Source organism: Mobula birostris, chromosome 14, assembly GCF_030028105.1.
Source record: "Mobula birostris isolate sMobBir1 chromosome 14, sMobBir1.hap1, whole genome shotgun sequence".
In the NCBI taxonomy this organism is placed as follows: Eukaryota; Metazoa; Chordata; class Chondrichthyes; order Myliobatiformes; family Myliobatidae; genus Mobula; species Mobula birostris.
In genome coordinates, this window is record NC_092383.1 from 38773716 (window position 1) to 38798309 (window position 24594).

A 24594-nucleotide genomic window follows, 5' to 3' on the forward strand; every position below is an offset into this window, starting at 1 on the left:
CATCTGTACAACTTCCCTTTCCAAACGCTTGTCTCAAGCCTTCTATGCCTTGGCAAGTTCAGATACTTCTTAAATCTTGTGTGAGTACCTGCCTTAACCACCTTCTAAGGCAGAGTGTTCCAGATTGCAAACACCCAGTAGATGATAAACCTTTTCCTTAGATTCCCTCTAACTCGTCCACCTTAAGCCTATGCCCTCTAATTTTAGACATTTCCATCACCAAAGTTTCTCATTCTTCACTAAGCTTTGGTAATTTTGTACAGCATTATCAGGTCCCCTCTCAGCCTCCACTGCTCTAGGAGAAACAATTCATTCTCTCCTCGTAACTAAAAAGTTCCACCACAGCATGTCCTGATACCTTTTCCAGTGCATTCATGATCTTCCATGCTCTGGCAATCACACCAATGTAGAATAGATCTGGAGGAGGTTGCTGTCTGAAATGTAATGCCTTAAGAAGTTATCTGGATGAGCCTAACCAACATCTTATGAAGTTGCAGCATGATCTTAATGGATTCTGTATTCTATTCCCTGGCAAACAAAGGCCAGCCAGCATTTTTTCTTAACATTGCCTCCTTCACCATCTCATCTACCTCTGTGCCACATTAACAATCTGTGCATTTAGTACACCAGGGTCAATGTGTTCTTCAATAGGCCATATATTCGCACTGCTCAGGATTAAATTCCATCTGCCTTTACCATTCTGTAACCTCAGACTATCCTTGTCTTTATCAATAACACCACTGATTTTCGAATCATATCTATAATCATCATCTAAGTCTGTGATTGACCTGATTCTATGCCAGAGTTTCACAGTTAAAAGAAGTAATTATTGTAGTATTTAAGCCTTGCTAACTAAAACAGAAGAACTAATTCCCTGATTTAAGATTCAATTTTCAAGTTGTCCTTCCTTGGTTTGTTTTTCTAACTTTTGATCTATATGCTCAAAGTGGATGCTATACTGCTGTGGTAGTTTTTAAATGTGTTTCTTAGGATGTGGACATAGCTGGCTGGGTTTCATTTTACTTCCATCCCTAAGGAATACCCCAGTGGTGTTGTGAATCACATGCTAGCTAAATTAACTAATGCTGCTTGGTTACCTTCTCTAAATTATGTTAGCTAATCAGATGTGTTTACACACCATTATAGTATTGTGTAAATTTCTTGGGGAAATACTTCTGAAAATCTAATATGACAATCAAAATATTCATGTATATCAGCATGATTTCAGGACAATTGGTGATATTCAATTTGTATCTTTGTGATGAAAGAGAGAGGTTCAGTACCGATTTCCTTGTTTTCTAACTTCCAGTAACCACTCTCCTCTGTTTTCCTCTCTCCCCTTATTCATGTGACCCCCTCCCACCTTCTCTTTTATCCTCCTTTACAATCTGTCCTCCTTCCCTTTAGTCTATAGTCCAGCGTCATCTCTTAACAGATTCCTTCTTCAGCCTTTTGTGTCTTCCACCAATCACCTCCCAGTTTCTCACATCATTCAGTTTCATCCCTCCTCCCAAATCCACCTACCTTCTTATTCTGGCTTTTGCCCTCTTTCTTTCCAGTCCTGCTGAAGTGTCTCAAACCAAAGTACCAACTGTTCATTTCCCTCCATAGATGTTGCCAGGCCTGCCGAGTTCCTCCAGCATTTGTGTGTGTTACTCAAGTTTTTCAACATCTGCAGAATTTCTTGTGTCTTTACTTTCCAAGTTTACTGTATATATAAAGGGTATCCTCTACTAACTCCTTCAAAGATGCTTATAAAATTGATCGTGGCTTCCACCCTTTGCTTCATCAAGCTGGTGACCTTGTCCCATACTTTGGCAGTACAGCTTGCATGTTGGAAGTAGAATTTCCTATTTTAGATGCTGCATCTAATCCTGCTGTCAGTGGCGGGGATGTATTACTTTTCTATTCCAAGAGCACGCTCTAAGGTCGACCATCCTGGCTGCATGTCAGCAATGCAGAAGTTCTTTAGGGCAATGTCCCAGGCCCAATCGTCTTTACCTTTTCCACCAACTGTTTAAAGCTATTCTCAATGTAAAAGAAAACTGATGTGAATTTTTAATTTTGCCCTTATCTGTGCAATTTCAGGCTTGTTTAACTCAGGTAGTTGGCAAGTTTTTGGAATATTTGATTGGACAGTAAAAACCTTCATTTATATTATGCATAGCTTAATCAGACATAGTTGGCATAGACTCTCCTCTACCCAGAGGGTGATTTGGGGAACTTGCTGCCTGGTAGAAAGCTTAAACCTTAAGGCATTATTTGTCCCTCTGACCCTCAACACTGGAACCCTCCCCCCCCCAGGGCTGTATCCTAAGCCCCCTCCTTTACTCTCTGTATACCCATGATTGTGTTGCCACCCACAGCTCTAATCTGCTAATTAAATTTGCGATACTACATTGATTGGCCTTATCTCAAATAATAACAAGGCAGCCTACAGAGAAGAAGTCATCACCCTGACACAGTGGTGTAAAGAAAACATTTTCCCTTAATGTCGCAAAAACAAAAGAGCTGGTTGAGGACGACGAGGAAAGGAGACAGGCTCACCCCTATTGTCATCAATGGATCTGGGGTCGAGAGGGTGAATAGCTTTAAGTTCCCCAGCATACACATCATCGAGGACCTCACTTGATCTGTACATACCGGCTGTGTGGTAAAAAAAAAACAGCAGCACCTCTTTCACCTTAGGCGGTTGAAGAAGTACGGCATGAGTCCCCAAATCTTAAGGACTTTCTACAGGGACACCATTGAGTGCATCCTGACTGGCTGTATCACTGCCTGGTATGGAAACTGTACTTCCCTCAATCACAAGACTCTGCAGAGAGTGATGCAGACAATCCAGTGCATCTGTGGATATGAGCTTCCCAATATTCAAGACATTTACAGCAACAGATGCGTAAAAAGGGCCCAAAGAATCACTGGGGACTCGAGTCACCCCAACCACAAACTCTTCCAGCTGCTACCGTCTGGGAAACAGTACTGTAGCATTAAAGCCACGGCCAACTAGCTCCGGGACAGCTTCTTCCACCAGGCCATCAGACTGATTAATTCACACTGACACAATTGTATTTCTAAGCTATATTGACTGCTCTGTTGTACATCTTACTATACATACCATTTATTTTACATTGCACATTCAGATGAAGACATAAGGATTTTTACTCATGTACGTGAAAGATGTCAATTAAATTCAATTCAATTTGGATGTGCACATGAAGAGCTATGACCTTCAAGGCTCTGGACCTCATTTTGGAATTGGATTGGGGAGAGGGTTAGAGATTGGCTATCCCCTGACAAGTGGTTCACCTCCTAACGCTCCAAAGCCTTTCCACTATCTGTAAGGCAGAAATCACAAGCATGATCAAATATTCTCCGTCTGCTTGACTGGAGCTTATTTCTAGCAATGCACAAAATACTTGACAACATTCAGGACTAGGTAGCCCAAATGACTGACACCCCATCCACCACCCAAAACATTCATTTCCTCTGTCACTGTGTGTACCATCTCCAAACATGCTGCAGTTTTTCACCCAGGCTTCTTGGACCGTAGTTCCCAACCCACAACCTCTAACATGGGAAGGACAAAGGCAGCAAGCACATGTGAATAGCATCTGCATTCTCCTTCAGCACCCCTTGGCTTGTCATGAATGCTGGTGTCACTTCATCATCACTGAGTCTAAATCCTGGAACACTTAAAGCAAAGCCATTCTGGATGAAGTCCCACAAGGCTACAATAGTCCAGCAAAGTGGCTCGCCAACACTAGTGCAATTAGAAATGAGTAATAAATGCTGGTTTTACTAATATAACCATTCTAATCTATAATGGATTTAATAATTTGTCTTTACAAGGCTGTTGCCAGGTCTGGAGGACCTGAATTATAAGGAAAGATTGAATAGCTTAGTACTTTATTCTTTAGACCGTAGAAGATTGAGAGGGGATTTGATAGGGGTACACCAAATTCTAAATAGATAGGTTAAATGCAAGAAGGAGTGGTTGGGTGGGACTACAATCAGAGGTTATGGGTTAAGGATGAAAGGTGAAAAGTTTAAGGGGAACATGAGAGGAAACTTCTTCCCTCAGAGGGTTGTGAGAGTGGGGAACAAGTTCTCAGAATAAGTGGTATAGGCAAGCTCGCTTTTAACATTTAAGGGATGCTTGGATAGGTACATGATGGTAGGGATGTGGAGGGCTATGGTCTTGGTGCAGGTCGATGGGAGGAGGCTGTTTAAATGGTTTTGGCTTGGACTAGATGGTCCGAAATGAATGTTTCTGTGCTGTACTTCTCTATGACTCTGATTTTTATGAGAATTTTTTTTTATATTTCTTCTGGTTTTTCTTCTGTCATGCAATCACTGTATGGCATATTTCTTCCTATTAATATGTTTGTTTAGTGAATGGAAAGTGGGGTTTAGTTAAATTTCAATAACTGCCTGCTTATTATGCAACTTACAGTAAAGGGCTCTCTGCTAGTTGTCTGTAAACTCCAAGTAGCTCTGAAAGAAACCTTGGTTCTGGCAAAGCTTGGACTTTCTAAGTTGAACTCAGTTCAGTGATTCTTAGTGTGGCTTCTTGTGGCTGCAGTTTTCAGCAGGAGTTTGAATTGAGTTCAAAGTACAAAATACACGGAAACTGCCTCCAGATAACATAGAAAAGATGTTTCCATTTCCTAGTATTGATTTTTGAGGCAGTGCCAAGAGGAGCACGCTTGATTCTTTTTAAGTAGTGTTGTTTAAAATATCTTATTTCTTCAGCTGAATTTTTTAAAGTTAGAGCACAGCTAATGTTTCTAGGGGAGGGGATCGTCAACTCAGGCCTGATGTTTCTAACTTCTGAAAAAAATACTTCAGGTTCAGATGTTTTGCATTATTAAACACTTTAGTGCAAATATTTGCTAATTCCTTTGATGAAATACATGAATTTAGCAAGTTTTAGAGTCTAAAGTTCCAATAGTTTCAACATTATTCTCTCTTCACTTTAATATGAAGCAAGGTTTTCCAACAGAGCTTGTCCTGTAACCTCATGAATATGTTGTCAATATGTTGTGTATAGAGGCTTCTGTTATGATTGTTCCATTGGTATTTGTGAGCCAAGACTCTCACTGAGCTTGGGCACCTGATAACTAGAGCAATCTCTGAATCAACACTACAGTAAATTTTCACTTATGCTTTAAAATGCGATTGAAATTCTTGTGTAGATATTAATGATGAGAATGTTGATACACTCCCATTTACAGTAGTCAGGCTGTGCTGCACCACTCTTTCCTTGACTTAAACACAAGGCTTTATTGATCTCAAACCACTATACTCTCTCATTCTGGAAACATATGGAGTATTTTTTCAGTTGTAATGGAGAGATGCCTGAGGGAGCACATGTGGAAAGCTCTCTACATGTAGAAAGCTTCCTTTTCATCAGCCCTTTGAATTATTATAACAAATTGCAATGAGAATATGCTGAGATATGTTGTGAATTAAAACATTCCTAGTTACTCTGTATCCCATTGGGTAGGTATGACCTGTGTTGCTGTGGCCATGAAAGTCCTCAGCTTGTAACAGGCTCACTAACATTTGCCAAATTACCTAGGTGCTGTACTTCAGGGCTGATAATGGAAAAGAAACCACCATGCTGCCTTCTTGAACTGTTCCATCTCTTCTGTGCTGTTGAGGGATGGGGTGTTCTAGACCCAGTCACAACAAAAACAAACAGTATACAGTACTTATAAGTCATGGTAGTATGCAACTTGAAAGGGATCATGCAGAGATGTGTATTTCTATGCACCTGCTGTTTTTATCCTTCTTAATAGTAGAGGGTATGTGGTTGGGGAAAGTTTGTAAGAATTGCCTGGGAAAGTATCTGCAGTGTATTTTGTAGATAATATATATGATGTGTGCCAGAGGTGAAAGCAAATTAATATTTGGAGAAGTTGATGGAAAATCCATCAGAGTTGTGTCGTGGACCTCATAAATAGTAAAAAGGTTTTGGACTATCAAGAGATGAAGTACCCATCATAAGGTACCCTAACCTCAACACTAATTATAGCCACTGTACCATATAGCCTACTGTATAATATAGGACTACTTTTTTTTAATATGGGCATCCATTAGTCTCATGAGGCCATGGATTTGCGCCTTGGAAGGTTTCCAGGGTGCAGGCCTGGGCAAGGTTGTATGGAAGACCAGCAGTTGCCCATGCTGCAGGTCTTCCCTCTCCGCACCACCGATGTTGTCCAAGGGAAGGTCATTACGACCCATACAGCTTGGCACTGGTGTCATCGCAGAGCAATGTGTGGTTAAGTGCCTTGCTCAAGGACACACATGCTACCTCAGCCAAGGCTCGAACTAGCGACCTTCAAATCACTAGACGAATGCCTTAACCACTTGGCCACGCGCCAACACAATTGGACTACTTTATGTTGTAGTAATACATTGTATTGAGCATGCTCAATTAGGCGCATGTTGATCTGTACATGTGTGTTCAATTCGGTTTTAGTTAGTAAAGAAACCTGTTGATTTAGCTCCCGTCTCCAGCCTTTTATTTATAGCTTTGTTGTGTAAACCGGCCACGTACACAACAAATTGGCAACGAGGTTGATGAACCTACATTGTATCGGAACGCCACGTTATAAGTGAACACGACACTTGGAAGAAGAGAACTAGGTACAAGCAAAGGAGCAGGAGAAGAAGGCCATGAGTCCGAAGGGAAGCAGGAGACACAGTCGGAGCTGCAACACGTCCAGCCGAGACTACAGCCGGCGCTGACCTCGGGGGCTGAGGGTCTGCCTACCCCAGATAGGAGATTTAAAAAAGGAGCGACACGCACATCTACCCAGAGTACCCTTGCAACGCTAGCAAAAAAAAGGGTCATGTGAGTCAAGAAGAAAACAAGGGATCAGGGCTAAATTAACAAGAGACCGAGGCTAAATTAACATAACAAGGATGGCATTAATTGGAACCATTACAACATTTGATAGTGGCATTGAAGACTGCTTAACTTATATTGAAAGAATAGAGTCATATTGTGATGCTACGATGTTAATGAAGAAAAGAAAGCCAGCGTCTTACTTAGGCTACGTCCACACTACGCCGGATAATTTTGAAAACGAAGCTTTTCAGAGATTTTCAGAAAAATGGAGAGTTTCAGAAACGATCTCCAGAGTGAATAAATCTGAAAACGCCGAATATCTGTTGTAGTGTGTACGGGGTAACCAGAGAGATTTAAAAATGCTGTCATGACAGCACCACAACTACAATTGATCTCCCAGTGGCCACACATTTTAATTCCACATCCCATTCCCATTCTGACATGTCTGTCCACAGCCTCCTCTACTGTAAAGATAAAGCCACACTCAGGTTGGAGGAACAACACCTTATATTCCGTCTGGGTAGCCTCCAACCTGATGGCATGAACATCGACTTCTCTAACTTTCGCTGATGCCGCACCTCCCCCTCGTACCCCATCCGTTATTTATTTATATACACACATTCTTTCTCTCTCCCTCTCTCTCCTTTTTCTCCCTCTGTCCCTCTGAATATACCCCTTGCCCATCCTCTGGGTCCCCCCCCCCCCCCGTCTTTCTTCCCGGACCTCCTGTCCCATGATCCTCTCGTATCCCCTTTTGCCAATCACCTGTCCAGCTCTTGGCTCCATCCCTCCCCCTCCTGTCTTCTCCTATCATTTTGGATCTCCCCCTCCCCCTCCAACTTTCAAATCCCTTACTCACTCTTCCTTCAATTAGTCCTGACGAAGGGTCTCGGCCTGAAACGTCGACTGTACCTCTTCCTAGAGATGCTGCCTGGCCTGCTGCGTTCACCAGCAACTTTGATGTGTGTTGCCACAACAACAATGTTTTTTCTGCTTCTGCTTGTTACTGCGCAAGCTGTTATAACGCGCAGTCGGTGTGAACGGCGTGAGAGTTAAATTGTAAAGTGAGCTTTTTTGACTATTTAAAAACCCTGTCATGACATGTCGGAACAGATGGCGGCAGTGCGGCATTTCGTTGTTTTCCTGAACGCAACCACCTAACAATTTCAGAACAGACGGCAACAAGACTGAAGCCAAGAGGGTTAGAAATGTACTCACCAAATACTTTGACCCATAGCTTACTGAATAAATAAGTATACTCACTTCTTCCTGTTTTCTGTCCTTGCTTGTATGAAGGTGGTTCACCTAGTTATGCAAGTACTTCTCTGACGATAGATGTGTAACAGCCTAATGTAACATTGTATGGAAATACAAGATAACACCGATGCAGACGTTTTATACATTTAACAAGGTGCTTTATTAATGCAACAGAGTTGGTCAGTTTTTCAATGTTCGTCGTCAGCTGGGTCATACTGCCCGTGAACTCCCTGTTGGTTGCCTCCATATGCTCCAGTATTTGTTTTTTTTAGTTTTAAGTCCTCCTGCGCGAGAGCCAAGAGCAAGTCCTTTGAAGTTTTTCTACTCTGTAACTGGACAAACGCGCACCAAGTCTATCGTTTCCTCTTCGCTTGTTTGCTGTGTGTCCTGCGCATGCCCAGTAGGAGGAGATTCGCCCAAATATCCGTCTAATGTGGACGGAGATATTTTGAAAAACGCTTAGTGTGGACGCCTGTCGTTTTTACTCAAAACCGGCGTTTTCAAAGTTATCCGGCGTAGTGTGGACATACTCTTAAGGATAAATCTGTAACCAAAGTTTTCTCTTCGTTTTGACCCTCCGTCCACACTGAAACGGTGTTTTCCTCCCCCGAAAATGGAGCTTTTCTAAAACACTCTCCAGAGTGTGTAAATCTGAAAACGCCGGTTGGACGGTGTAGTGTGTACGGGGTAACCGGAGCTTTTTAAAAACGCTGTCATGACATGCCAGATGTTACATACCCCGTAACTGGGTTACCAAACCAGCAGAAATGGAACGCTCGTTGGAGTCTGGATTACTAGGAACTAATAAAGTTTTATTAAAGAAATAAGTAATACAGTACACTAATCGTAAGGATATAAATGTAACAGGTTAGCAATGATAATGCACACATATACACAGAACTAGGGTAATAGGAATCAACCAAACTCTATCACAGTCTAGGGGTAAAATGATCAGTCTTAAGTGAAGCAGAGTTCAGTTCAGTGTAGTGCAGTTCGCAGTAATCGCTGTTGTCGTACCGTTGGAGAGAGAGAGAGAGAGATGCAATTTGGTTTCAGGCAGACTTTTTGGATGTCTTCGCAGTTGATTTCGGGCAGACCCTTTGATGTCTTCTATCCCGCTGTGGTCACCGACTGTGACTCCTCCGTTCTGGATACGATCGTTCTTCCACAATGGGAATGGGATGTGGAATTAAAATGTGTGGCCACTGAAAGATCCTGCTTTCTCTGGCGGACAGAGCGTAGATGTTCAGCAAAGCGGTCTCCCAGTCTGCGTCGGGTCTCGCCAATATATAAAAGGCCACATCGGAAGCACCGGACGCAGTATATCACCCCAGCCGACTCACAGGTGAAGTGTTGCCTCACCTGGAAGGACTCTTTGGGGCCCTGAATGGTGGTAAGGGAGGCCAGAGAAAGCAGGATCTCCCAGTGGCCACACATTTTAATTCCACATCCCATTCCCATTCTGACATGTCTATCCACGGCCTCCTCTACTGTAAAGATGAAGCCACACTCAGGTTGGAGGAACAACACCTTATATTCCGTCTGGGTAGCCTCCAACCTGATGGCATGAACATCGACTTCTCTAACTTTCGCTAATGTCCCACCTCCCCCTCGTACCCCATCTGTTACTTATTTTTATACACACATTCTTTCTCTCACTCTCCTTTTTCTCCCTCTGTCCCTCTGAATATACCCCTTGCCCATCCTCTGGGTCCCCCCCCCCCCCCCGTCTTTCTTCCCGGACCTCCTGTCCCATGATCCTTTCGTATCCCTTTTGCCTATCACCTGTCCAGCTCTTGGCTCCATCCCTCCCCCTCCTGTCTTCTCCTATCATTTTGGATCTCCCCCTCCCCCTCCAACTTTCAAATCCCTTACTCACTCTTCCTTCAGTTAGTCCTGACGAAGGGTCTCGGCCTGAAACGTCGACTGCACCTCTTCCTAGAGATGCTGCCTGGCCTGCTGCGTTCACCAGCAACTTTTATGTGTGTTGCTTGAATTTCCAGCATCTGCAGAATTCCTGTTGTCCACGTTCTCCACTGCTTTGCTGACTTTGTAGTCGTTTGTAACTCACAGAAGCAGCTCAACTTCATCGCCTGTCCAAACAAAGAAGTCGAGTCTGCTTTTTCCAGCGGAGGTTTTCTTTGTATTTCTCGAAGACATTGTTGAAAACTTACTTTGGCTATTGTTGTAGGTACTCTAGCTTTTAACCAATGGAAATAGCACAACGCCGCCGCGGAAATGGAAATAGTATACCATTTCCTCTTCGCTTGTTTTCTATAGATATGTCCTACACATGCCCAGTGAGAGGAGATTCACCCAAATACCCGTTTTAATGTGGACGGAGGTATTTTCAAAAACGCCTGGTGTGGACACCTATCGTTTTTACGCAGAACCGGTGTTTTCAAAATTATCCTGTCCAGTGTGGACGTAGCCTTAGTGTAATGGGCGCAAAAACATATGGCCTGCTACAACAGCACTTAAACCCCAAACCACTGGTCATTGCTGAAAGATTTAAATTCCATAAACGGAATCAGAGCAAAAATGAAAGCATTTCTGAATATTGTGTTGAATTGCACAAATTATCAGAGCATTGTCAATTTGGAGCTGGTCTATCAGACGCATTGAGGGACCGGTTAGGTGTGGCATGCACTGTGAAACCACACAGAAGAAGCTCCTGTGTGAAAAAGACCTTACATTCGAGATAGTGCTAAACATCTCAATATTATTAGAAATAGCCGCATGAGGTGCTTCTGAGATACAACAAAAATCTCTGGAATATGCCACAAATAAAATGTCACTGAACAGAAATGAAGGAAAGAAATGTTACCGTTGTGGGAACAGGTCACATGACCCTGATGATTGTTGGTTTAAAGATAAAGAATGCAGAAACTGTGGCAAACAGGGCCACATAGGCAGAGTATGCAAAGCTAGTAAACAGCAGAAAAAGGACAAAATACAGAGAAACATGAAACCCCAGAAAGGAAAATACAACAATGTGCACAAAATGAAAGAAAATAATGCTGTTGAAAACTACTCAGACAAAAGTGAATTGTCTTGTCTGCAACTCCACAGTGTGAAAGACACATGATCGAAGAGTAATATGGATTAGTGGCACAAGTGGCAGGTGTGAGACTGAAAATGGAGTTGGACACAGGCTCAGTTTTAACAGTAATCTCTGTACACGACTACAATTGACTACTTCTCACATACCTCTGAAACGAACTGAACTACTGCTAAATACTTACACAGGACAGAAAGTGCATCCCAAAGGTAAAATTAATGTGACAGTGACCTATGGAGATGAAACACAGCAGCTGAACCTCTGTGTACTGAAAAACGGAGGACCACCGTTGCTGGGACGTGAATGGCTGAGGAAAATTCAGTTGGATTGGCACATCATCAAGGCACCAGATGTGTCAGCAAAGGTGGGCATCAAGGCTACATTTAAGAGACTGTTGCAAATACTTGCTGACTCTGAGGAAGTGTCCATGAAAGGAATAGAAACACTTCGGGGCATGAAGGCAAAGACTGAGGTTGAGGAAAATGCATGTCCAAAATTTTACAAAGCCGAACCAGAACCATATGCAATCCGTCCTACAGTAGAGACAGAGCGGAAAAATCTGGAGCAGACTGGGGTCCTGTCAAAGGTGGATTGGAGTGAATGGGCCACGTCCATTGTTCCAGTGATGAAGAAAACCTCCAGCACAAAACCAGGAAAACCAAGCAAGGTGCGCATATATGGCGACTTTAAAGTGACTGTCAACCCAGTGCTCCGCACAGTACAGTATCTCTTACCCCATATTGAGGACATTTTTGCTTCCCTGTCAGGAAGGGAACATTTCACAAAAATTGATTTGACCCAGGCTTACCTCCAAATGGAAATCGAGGAAGCATCCATGAAATACCTGACAATAAATACGCAGAAAGGACTTTACCAATACAACAGGTTGGTGTTTGGGATAGCATCAGTGCCTGCAATCTGGCAAAGGGCAATGGACCAGGTTCTGTAGGGGATTCCGGGGACTCAGTGTAACCTGGATAACATCATTGTCACCGGCAAGGATGACGACGAACATCCTTCTGACCTAAACCGAGTGCTCACCAGGTTACGAGAATATGGGCTTAGAGCTAATTGACAGAAATGTGAGTTTTTCAAAAAGGAAATTTCATACTGTGGGCATGTGATCAACAAGGATGGCTTACGCATTTCTCAAGACAGGATAGAAGCGGTGTTTAAGGCACGATCACCTGAAAATGTGTCTCAGCTGAGAGCATATCTTGGTCTAGTGAACTAATACCACAAATTCTTGCCTAACCTATCCACAGTCCTACACCCAGTAAATGCATTATTACAGGCAGAGACATAATGGAAGTGGACTGAGAGCTGTGAGAAAGCATTTCAAGAAACTAAAAGACTCATAACTTCAGAAGGGGTGCTCGCGCGCTTTGACCCCTCCTTACTTATCCGACTAGCTTGTGATGCCTCACCCCCGGGATAGGAATTGTTTTATCGCACAAGTTTCCAGATGGCTCCGAAAGACCAATAGCCTTTGCCTCAAGAACGCTAACTTCGGCTGAACGCAACTATGCACAGATTGACAGAGATGCCCTAAACCTCGTGTGGGGAGTCAAGGAATTCAGTCACTACCTGTATGGCCAAAAGTTTACTCTGTTGACTGACCATCAGCCTCTTGTGTCAGTTTTCAACCCAAGGAAAGGTGTTCCAGTGATGACAGCACAAAGGCTGCAGCGATGGTCCCTTTTCTTAGGAGGTCACAGGTATGACATTGAACACAAGGGGACCAAGCAACATGGCAATGCAGATGGTTTGTCACATTTACCGCTGCCCACTTCTGAGGTAACTACGCAAATAGATTCAGCAGAGGTCTTTCACACAACAATAGTTGAACGATTACCAGTAACAAACAGCCTTATTAAAAGGGAAACACGCAATGACCCTACGTTGTCAAAAGTGCGTGATATCATGGTAAAAGGATGGCCAACACGGGGTAACACACTGTTTCCAGCCTTCTCAGTGAAGAAGGAGCAGTTGTCATTGTGTCGAGGAACACTAATTGTGTGGCTCACAAGTTGTGATTCCTCCCAAGCTACGCACCAGAGTGCTGGACGAACTGCACGAGGGGCACCTGGGTACCGTGAAGATGAAAAGTCTTGCCTGTGCCTATGTGTAGTGGCCAGGAATCGATAAACAGATTGAGGACTTGAACAAGAACTGCTCTGGATGTCAAAAGATCCAGAACACAACACCACAAGCCCTCCTCCATCCATGGGAGTGGCCCTCATCACCATGGCAGCGAGTGCACATGGACTTCGCTGGACCATTCATGGACTCTTTTTTTAATCACTGTCAGTGCACATTCCAAATGGCCAGAGGTCATCAAAATGAAATCAACCACATCAGAAAAGACCATTAAAGTTCTGAGGGCCATGTTCGCCAGGAATGGCATACCAGAACAAACCTGCACAGACAATGGACGACAATTTGTCTCTGAAGAATTACAAAATTTTATGAAAAACAATGGAATCAAGCACTTTACATCTGCCCCTTATCATCCATCTACAAATGGTTTGGCAGAAAGATTTGTACAGACATTCAAGAAAGCCATCAAGGCAATGGACAGCGAAAATTGACCACTGCAACACAAGATAGACAACTTCCTCCTTGCCTTTCATAATGCAGTACATGCAACCATTAATCAGACTCCAGTGATGATGTTTCTGAACAGGAACCTGAAGTCCCGCATGGATCTTCTGAAACCAGATGTATGGCATGATGTGGAGAACAGACAGTTCAAACACTTGAATGCTAAGTCAACACAGAGCTTCAGCGTCAGATAGTCAGTTCTTGCATGTGATTACTGGACTGAAAAGTGGCAGCCGGATACAATTTCCGCCATAGATGGACCACTGATGTATGGAGTACAGGTGAGAGAGAACGTATGGAGACATCATGTGGAGCAAATCCTGGATGCTCAGGTGAAAAACTCAACAACACCTTGCCCAGACTCCCATGACATAGAAACAACACTTTTGATGTGACCACATAAGCCTCATCCACAGATAAGCCTATTATCAGTGCTGAGGACCCACCTGATGTACCTGCGGAGACTATTTCCCCAAAGCAAACATTTCAGGGCAAATGTTACCCAGAGAGGCAGAGAAGACCCCCCCCGCCCCCAAGACTTGAGTTATAATTATTATTATTACGTTTCTTTATTATAATTTGATATTATTAAGTTACTAAGTGAACAATTCGTAAGCGTTGTATGTTAAGGGTACACATATTTGCTTAGCGTAGTGCCCCCCTTTAAAATAAAACAGTTGATACACTATTAAAATAAAAGGGGAGGAGTGTATCATATAGCCTACTGTATAATATAGGGCTGCTTTATGTTGTAGTAATACATCATATTGAGTATGCGCTATTAGGTGCGTATTGATCTGTACGTGTGTGTTGGGTTCGGTTTGAGTTAGTAAACAACCCTGTTGATTTAGCTTCCGTCTCCAACGTTTTATTTATAGCTTTGTTGTGTAAACCGGCCACATACACAACAACCACATTCTCCTGAATGATGCATTTGCGCCTCTAGAGATCTCCAAGATGTTGCTATTGGAGGAATCACCAATGGCAATGCTATTTGAGATTGATATCCCTTATGGCAGGGTGTTAGGATAAGGAATAATGAGAAGTAAGTCAGACATTGAGATCTTAATGCAACAGAGTATCTCAGAGAATAGAAAGTTTAGGAGTGAGAAAATAACTAACTTCATAAAACAGGGGAATAATGTGAATGAGTGTGAAATATCACAGACGTAAACCTAGATAAAGTAATAATGAATAGATCATCATGCCTAAGTGAAATTTATGTCAAGCTGTTAAAATATACAACCAGTGAAACTGCAGAGGCTCTGACTACGTCTCAAGGACTGGAGCACTACTAACCATGTTGGAATATATCATTTTAAATAAAGGTAGCCATATGGCAAGTAACCACTGCTAAATTAATTTAATTTTGGTGTTGAACAGATTGTTGGAATCCATTCTGAGGAACAATATAAATCTTCATTTGGAAAACTTAATTTAGAAGATCACAGGTTAAGATCATAACACATAGGAGCAGAATTAGGCCATTTGGCTCATTGAGTCTGCTCTGCCCTTCCATCATGGCTGTTATATTATGCCCCTCAACCCCATTTTCCTGCCTTCACCCTGTAGCGTTTGCTACCCTTACTAATCAAGAACCTATCAACTTCCACTTTAAATATACCTAATGATTTGACCTCCATAGCCATCCGTGCCAATAAATTCCACAGATGCACCACTCTAACTAAAGAAATTCATCCTTACCTTTGTTCTAAAGGGACGATCTTGTATTCTGAGGTTGTGCCCTCTAGTCAAGGACTCCCCCACTACTGGAAACATTCTCTCTACCTTCACTTTATCTAGGCATTTCAATAGTCGATAGGTTTCAATGAGATTCCCCTCTTTGTTCTAAACCAGTGATTCCCAAACTTTTTTGGGTTACCATGCCATTGACTCCCAGACCACATCCCCAGCACCCCCTTCTCCGTTTCTGGCCATTACGTAAAAGCTATAAAGAATTTTGATTTACAATGCATAGTGATGGAAAAGAGGAAATGTAAATTCAAAACAGTGATAAGTAATTGTAAAAAATATTCAAATCTATTTAAAGCTACAAATAAAATTATTTCTTTAATTACAGTAAAAAAAACAATTCTCATCATCAATTTTAGTGTGTACTAAATTTTAGTCCACACTTCATTCCTTATTCATCTTTCAATGAGCTGGATGGGCTTGGTGTAGTGATAAGAGGTTCTCAACATCAAGCTGAATATCACTCAGAAGAAGTCCCAAATCCCTATATTCAGTAATTTGCTGTCTTGTTTCGTTGCTTTAAAAGGAGTTGGATGGCTGTACTGAAGTTGCACTCCACTGGTGTTGGAAAGGCTATAAATAACTTCCTGAGCTTTTTCCACAGTGAGGGATAGCGTTCAGAGACTTCTTTCTGCAACCAAAAGTCTTGATATGATTTTTTTTTCAACCTCAGCATCAGCTCAAAATCATATTGTAACGAGATCAGTTCTTCTTCCATCCTTCCTGTTATTTCCTCATTACAACTGGAATGAATTTATTACCTAATCTGGAATTTGGATCAAGAGAAGATCCTGAAATCTCTGACATGTCTTCATACAGCTCACCCATGTGGGCACAGTAAACTTGAAGATCATCATCTGGTATTCTTCCTTTCTCTTCCAACTCAGGCTCAGAAATTGGAAAAGGTCGTGATGGCCAATGTTGGAACTAAGTGGCCTTAATTTCGACAGAAATGTAGAGGCAGCTGATTTGACTTTTATAAGATTCACATCATCTCCTTGTAGTTGGAGGTTGATTTTATTAAACTTTGCCAATAATTCTGACAAATAAGCAATGTCATCCCTAATATTCTTGAGTTGATTACTGAATGAAGCATTCAACTCTTCAAAGAGTTATATTACAATTTAAAAAAGCACATAAAAGCATCTCAGGCAGTTTCCTTTTGAGAGCCATCTGACCTCTGTGTGTAACAGCAAGCATTTAAACTGTTCATCATTCTCAATTACAAAGTCCTTGAAATAGTCGAGATTGAGACTATGAGACGTGATTTTATTTACCACTATGATAACAATTCTTAATAATTGCGTAGCTGATCACTTAGATTTTTTTTGACAGGATGTTGTCCTTACACAGTGAATGTTAAGTATGTTAGGTACAGCATTTTTCAAACAAGAAATAGCCCCACAGTGGCGTCCTGTCATTGATGGTGCCCTATCTGTTGTATAAGCAAGAATGTGGGTCATACAGTTATAGAACACTACAGCACAGAAACAGCCCTTTCTTCCGAACCAGTAATCTGCCTCTTCCCATCAAACTGCGCCTGGACTATAGCCCTCCATACCCCTCCCATCCATGTACCTATCCAAATTACTATTAAATGCTGAAATCAGCCCCACATCCTCCACTATACTGGCAGCTCATCCACACTGTCACCACCTTCTGAGTAAAGAACTTCCTCCTCATGTTCCCCTTAAAGATTTCATCTTTCACCTTTAACCCATAATCTCACCAGACTTCAGTGGAAAAAGCCTGCTTGCATTTACCCTATCTATATCCCTCATAATTTTGTATACCTCTGTCAAAACTCCCCTTAATCTTCTACAGTCTAGGGAACAAATTCCTAAGCTATTCAGCCTTTCCCTATAACTCATTTCTTCAAGTCCCGGGAACATTCTTGTCAATTTTTTCTGCATTCTTTCAATCTTATTTGTATGTTAACTATAGGTAGGTAACCAAAACTGGACACAATACTCCAAATTAGGGCTCACCAATGTCTTATACAATTTCAACGTAACATCCCAACTCCTGTACTCAGTGCATTGATTTATGAAGGCCAATGTGCCAAAAGCTTTCTTTACAACCCTATCTACCTGTGATGCAACTTTCAATGAATTATAAATCTGTATTCCCAGATCCTTCTGTTCTACGGCACTCCTCAGTGCCCTACTGCTCATCCTGTAAGACCTGCCCTAGTTGGTTCTCCCAAAGTGCAACACCTTACACTGTCTGCAATAAACTCCATCTGCCATTTCTCAGCCCATTTCACCAGTCAGTCCAGATCCTGCTGCAAGCTTTGATAGTCTTCCTCGCTGTCCACTACACCCCCAATCTTGGTGTCATCCGCAAATTTGCTGATCCAGTTTACCACTTTATTATCGAGATTGTTGATACAGATAACAAACATCAACCAAGCCAGCACCGATCCACGCAGCACACCACTATTCACGGGCTTCCAGTCAGAGAGTCAACCATCTACAACTACTCTCGGGCTTCTTCCTCGAAACCAATGAATAATCCAATTTACTACCTTATCTTGAATGCCAAGCGACTAAAACTTTTTGAACCAATCCCAAGAAATTATGGGACTTTGTCAAATGCCTTGCTGAAGTCCATGTAGACAACATCCACTGCCTTGCCTTCATCAACTTTCTTGATAACTTTCTCACAAAACTCTGTAAGATTGGTTAGACGTGACTTACCATGCACAAAGCCAATAATCGCTAATCAGTCCATGTCTATCCAAATACTTACATATCGGGTTCCTTAGAATGCCTTCCAATAATCTTCCCACTGCTGATATCAGGGTCACCGGACTGTAATTTTCTAGCTTATTCTAGAACCTTTCTTAAACAACGGAACAACGTTAGTGATCCTTCAATACTCTGACTCCTCGCCCTAGGCTGAGGATGTTTAAATACCTCTGCTAGGGTCACTGCAATTTCTGCACTAGCCTCCCACAGGGCCTGAGGGGATACATTCTCAGGCCCTGGGGATTTATTCACCCTAATTTGCCTCAAGACAGCAAACACCTCTTCCTCTGTAATCTGTATAGGGTCCATGACCTCCCTGCTGCATTTCCTCAGGGACTCTGTCCATCTCCCGAGTAAATACAGATGCAAAACATCCACTTAAGATCTCCTCCATCTATTTGGGCTCCGTGCATGGATGACCACTCTGATCTTCTAGAGGACAAATTTTGTCCCTTGCTATCATTTTGCTCTTAATATATCTGTAGAAACCCTTAGGAGTCTCCTTCGCCTTGTCTGCTAGAGCAACCTCATGTCTTCTTTTAGCCTTCCTGATTTACTATTTGACTGCTCGCTTGCATTTCTTATACTCCTCAAGTACCTCATTTGTTACTGCCTGCCTATACCTGCTACGTACCTCCTTTTGTCTAAACCAGGGCCTCAATGTTTCTCGAAAACGAATGTTTCCTACACCTGTTGTGCTTATCTTTTATTCTGACAAGAATATACTAACTTTATACGCTCAAAATTTCACCTTTGAAGGCGTCCTGCTTACCAAGTACATCTTTGCCAGAAAATAACCTGTCCCAATCCACAATCCTTTCTGACACCAACAAACTGACCTTTCTCCAATTTAGAATCTCAACCCAAGGACCAGACCTACTCCTTTCTATAATTATTTTGAAACTAATGGCATTATGGTCACTAGATGCAAAGTGATCCCATACACAATCTTCTTTCTGTGTGGTTGTGAATCTTTCGGAGGGTAGGCCTCAAAATCCCTGGCCTTGCCTGCTTTTGGCAACCGAGAAGGAGGTCGAATTGTTCGGACAGAGATGGCGCTCAGTACTTGGTGTCAGAGAGCTGATCAGAGCTCGAAGTTTTCGGATGACTCAGAGTCGGATTGTGGTCGGCATGGCAGGGAGAGTTTTTCTTCCTTCTCCCGTCTGTGTGAGATGTGGGACATTTGAGAAACTTTGAACTTTACTGTGCTCACGGATTTCTTCATCAAGTTATGGTATTGTTACACTGTTTGTAACTATATGTTATAATTATGTGGTTTTGTCAGTTTTTTCAGTCTTGGTTTGTCCTGTGTTTTGTGATATCACACCGGAGGAAATAATGTACCATTTCTTAATGCATTCATTACTAAATGACAATAAAAGAGGACTACATGTCTTCATAATCATATCGCCTGCCCTGTCTTATTCGCTAATAGGAGATTTAGTATCACATTCTCTCTAGTTGGAACCTCTATGTACTGATTAAAGAAAGTTTCCTGAACTCATTTGACAAACTCTTTCCCATCCAGCTCTTTTACAGTATGGGAGTCCCAGTCAATATGTGGAAAGTTAAAATCCCCTACTTTCACAACCTTATGTTTCTTGCAACAATCTGCAATCTCTGTTCAAATCTGCTCCTCTAAATCCTGTGGACTGTTGTGTGGTCTTCTACCCATGAAGCCTCCTGTCTGTCTTGTCTGAGCACTGCTGCGACATTTTCCCTGACTGGTAATACCACCCTCCCCCTTTATTCTCTCCCACTCTGTCACAGCTAAAAGAACAGAATGCCAGAACAATGAGCTGCCCTTCCTGTCCCTCCTGCAACCAAGTCTCACTAATGGCTACATATCCACATGCTGATCCATTCCTTAAACTCATCCACCTTTATCAACATCTTTGTCCACAAACTCTCTACTATTTGTTCTGGCACTCTGGTTCCCTCCACCCCGCCCCCCACCCCGTGCAGCACTAGCAAATCTTCCCACTAGAGTATGAATCCCCCTCCAGTTCAGGTGCAAACCATTCCTCCTGTACAGGTGGATTGAATGGATGCGAACTAACCAATCAGGGAGAACAGACTACAAGGGTGTAAATACCACCGGACTAGACGTGCCCAGGCGTCATCCCTGATGAAGAAGGCAGAGTGTGACGTCAGAACGTTGGTTATAATTGATACTTGTACCCAGCTGGAAGCCAAAGAAAAGTTTTACCGTAATATACACCGGGAATACACGAGATCCTTTCTTAAATCAGCCATGATTGAATGGCAGAGCGGGCTCAGTGGGCTGCATATCCTAATTCTGCTCCTATGGCATATGGTCTTACAACAAACTTGGATTGTTTTCTATGGAGTATCTGAAGTTGAGGGACCAACTGAAAGAAACGTAAAAATCATGAAAGGCATAGATAGGATAGATAGAACCTTTTTTACAAAGCAGAAATGTAAATGAGATGCATGAGTTAAAAGGAGATTCACAGGGCATTTTTTTTTACATACTGTAAACAGTGGTAGTTGCCTGGGAGGGAGTTGGTAGAAGCAGATACAAAGCAATAGTTCAGAGGCTAGGTTTAGTGAACAAGCAAGGAAAAGAGGATGCAGACCATGTGCAAGCAGATGATATTAGTTCAAGGTATCCTGGGTAGTGCTGACGAGGTGGGCTAGAGAGCCTGTTCCTGTCCTGTACTGTTCTCTGTTCCGTTAAATTTGAGGAGGTAATCCTTAGGATCTGTTGACCAGTGGAATCCAAGGCTCCAGTGAGGTCAAGAAAAGATAAAGTGTTATGGTTGGTGTTGCTCACATCATTCAAAGATGTCAGTCTCTATTCTGAGTTCTGTCACAACTTTTCAAGAATATTCTGAAAGCCTTCTTAGAAAGTATACGGTGTCTTCACCAACTCCTGGGAATAACTGAAACCCTTTGTATAACCAAAACAAAAGGAGTATCCTTTCACTATGCAAAGTGAAAATCTTAAAAGAGTTGCAGCTTTTACCCAGGTCTGATGTGTACTAGGCCGTGGAAAGATTTATTGTTAATTAGAAAATAATCAGTGGTTCAGTCTTGCTTTTGGTTATTTTGCTACTTGCATTATTTGATCTTTTCAATGACCCAGAGCTCCATTATGTTCAGTTCATATTTTATTTAATCTTGCTGATATTATATTTAAAAATGTTCTGTACATTTACATTTTTGTGGTCTTTAGTTGTAATTTTTAAAATGACATTATCACCTTTTTCAGCAAGTGGCCTCCCAATCCAGTAAGGGACAGTCACCACCTTTTGCCATGGGATCAAGTCATAGTTTTCCTGCAGACCCAGCTACTTTCAGCCCCCTCTCCAGTCCAGTGTCTACGTCTTCCCCTGGAGGACCTTCTTACACCAGCCTGGCAAATCGAACCGCTAGTTTTGGTGAGTAGAAATGTAGTCTAATTATTATCAGTGTGATTTTTCAGTCATTATTAGATAGTGCTTATTTAGAGACATTTTCATTTAGAGCAATACAGCACAATAACCAGCCCCTTAGTCCAGTGAGTACTCACCCATCTAGTCCCAATTTCCTGCATTCGGCCAATATCCCTCTAAACCCCACCCCTGCATGTACTTATCCAAGTGCTTCTGAAATCATGACAATGTATCTGCCTTGCATTAACCACTTCCTTTGACAGCTCATTCCATATACACACCACCATCTGTGTGAAAAAGTTGCCCCTCAAGTCCCTTTTAAATCTTATGATTGGACTTGGGTCAGAAGTTGGAAAAATTGTAGAGATAGGAGATAACTGTGATCTTGATGAATGGCAGAGCCAAAGGCCCCAATGAGCTATTCCAGCTCCTATTTCTCTGTTCTAAAGCTATTGCTCACATATGCATCCCAATCTACAGAACTCTTATTTTCTGTTTCACTTTGCTTCATTTTTTTATATTCATTATTATTTTTGTTCCCAAGTTACTTTTTGGTCACTGTTACAAGAAATTCTACCTGTGTATGGTAGAATCTATGAGGATTAGAAGTAAAAATGACCTGTTCTGTTTACACATCTTTGGAATGTCTTTAAATGTTTACTGTTATTGATCCCAGTAGGTCTCACATCAAAGTTATTGTGTGATGTCTCACTTAACTAATGTTGAACTCTGTACTAACAGTGCAATTATGTTCATCCCGAATGCATAAGTATCGCAGCTATTCCAGCATTTTGCAATGTGTTGCTTGAAAACATGATAGGAAACAAAAATGCATTCTGTAGAATTAGAACAGACTAGGACCAATTGGATAGGACTTTTACAAAAAGGCCTGATGTGTTATATTATGTGCAGTTTCCACAAAAAAAAAGAAAATCCATTGAAAAATACCTCACAACGACACCTGTCATCAACATGAGAAATGCAGCAAGCAGTGTTTCCCCATTTTGCTTTCCTCGCATTTGGTTCATGCCGGTTTCCAGCTAGAGGTAGATTAATGTAAAAGTGCTGTTCATTCTCTCATTATTTGCTATGCCTTTACCTCAGTGAATGTCTCAATGTCTCCACGATATATCAAAATTTATTGGGACTACTTTATAGAAGCTGCAGCTTTCACAAATTTATTCTGAAAGGTGACTTCCGATTTCAGTGCCTCTTGTTGGGCTGACTTGCTATTATTGGGTTCAAAGGCAATGGAAAATTTTATGGATTCCCCTTCTTTGAATTTTGACATTAAAAATATTTTTATGCATTAATATGTTATTGTTGGTTTTCCAGAGTAATCATTATTACGTTAAATAGAAGGAGATTTTATTTCAACTCTACCACCACTCTCCTCCATCTGGCAGAAATGGACCTCACTCTAAATAATTTCTCCTTCGGCTCCTCCCTGTTCCTTCAAACAAAAGGTGTAGCCATGGGTACTCACATGGGTGCCAGCTAATGCCTGCCTTTTGTCAGCTAAATGGAACAGTCTATGTTCCAAGCCTACACTGTATCACTCCCCAACTTTTCCTACACTACATCGACGACTGCATTGGTGCTGCTTCTTGCACCCATGCAGAGCTTGTCAACATCATCAACTTTACCTCCGACTTACACCCTGCCCTCAAATTTACCTGGTCCATTTCTGACACTTCCCTGCTCTTTCTTGATCTCTCTGTCTCTATCTCTGGAGACAGCTTATCTATTGATATCTGCTATAAACCCACTGACTCTCATGGCTATCTGGACTGTACTCTTCCCACCCTGTTACTTGTAAGAATGCCATCCCCTTCTCTCAATTCCTCCATCTCCACTGCATCTGCTCTCAGGTTGAGGCTTTTCATTTCAGATCTAAGGAGATGTCCTTCATCCACCATCAGTGCTGCCCTAAATCACATCTCTTCCATTTCATGCTTGTCTGCCCTCACCCCATCCTCACACCACCCCACCAGGGATAGGATTCCTTTTGTCCTCACCTACCACCCCACCAGCCTCACCATCCAGCACATAATTTTCCGTAACTTCGGCCGGCTCCGGTGGGATCCCACCACTAAGGACATCTTTCCCTCTCCCCCACTTTCTGCTTTCTGCAGGATTCGCTCCCTATGCAGCTCCCTTCCCCATTCGTCCCTCTCACTGATCTCATTTATCCTTGCAAGCGGAATAAGTGCTACACCTGCCCCTACACCTCTTCCCTCAGTACCATTCAGGGCCACAAACAGTCCTTCCAGGTGAGGTGACACTTCACCTGTGAGTCTGTTGGGGTCATATGCTGTGTCCAGTGCTCCCAGTGTGGCCTCCTGTATATCGGTGAGACCTGACATAGATTGGAAGACCGCTTTGCCAAGCACCTACCAGAAAAGGCGGGATCTACCAATGACCATCCATTTTAATTCCACGTCCCATTTCTATTCCTACATTCAGTCCATGGCTTCCTGTACCGTCACAATGAGGCCACACTCAGGTTGAAGGACCAACGCCTCATATTCTTGCTGGATAGTCTCCAACCTGATGGCATGCACATCGATTTCTCAAACTTCCAGTAATGCCCCGCCACCCCCTTCACCATTGCCTATTCCTATTTCCCTCTCTCACCTTATCTCCGTACCTGCCCATCCCCTCCCTCTGGTACTCCTCCCCCTTTTCTTTCTTCCACGGCCTCTATCCTCTCCTATCAGATTCCCCCTTCTCGAGCCCTTTATCTCTTTCACCAATTGACTTCCTAGCTGTTTACTTCACCCCTTCCTCCACCGGTTTCACCTATCACCATGTGTTTCTTCCTCCCCTCCCTTCACCTGCTTCCTCTGACTCCTCGTCTTTTTCTCTCCAGTCTTGCTGAAGGGTCTCGGCCAGAAATGTCGACTGTGCTCT

General features: G+C 42.4%; 1 protein-coding gene across 6 annotated transcripts in view; it reads left to right on the top strand.

Moving 5' to 3' along the window:
• arnt2 (aryl-hydrocarbon receptor nuclear translocator 2) overlaps positions 1-24594 on the top strand; it is a 393077-nt gene that overhangs the window by 317842 nt on the left and 50641 nt on the right. For all 6 annotated transcript variants that reach the window (XR_011889078.1, XM_072278401.1, XM_072278402.1 and 3 more), the window contains one exon: positions 21519-21687. Coding sequence is in view for 5 of the 6 variants with exons in the window: in XM_072278401.1 (XP_072134502.1) it covers positions 21519-21687 (169 nt within the window). In the remaining variant the exon portion in view is untranslated. The remainder of the gene's footprint in view (positions 1-21518; positions 21688-24594) is intronic.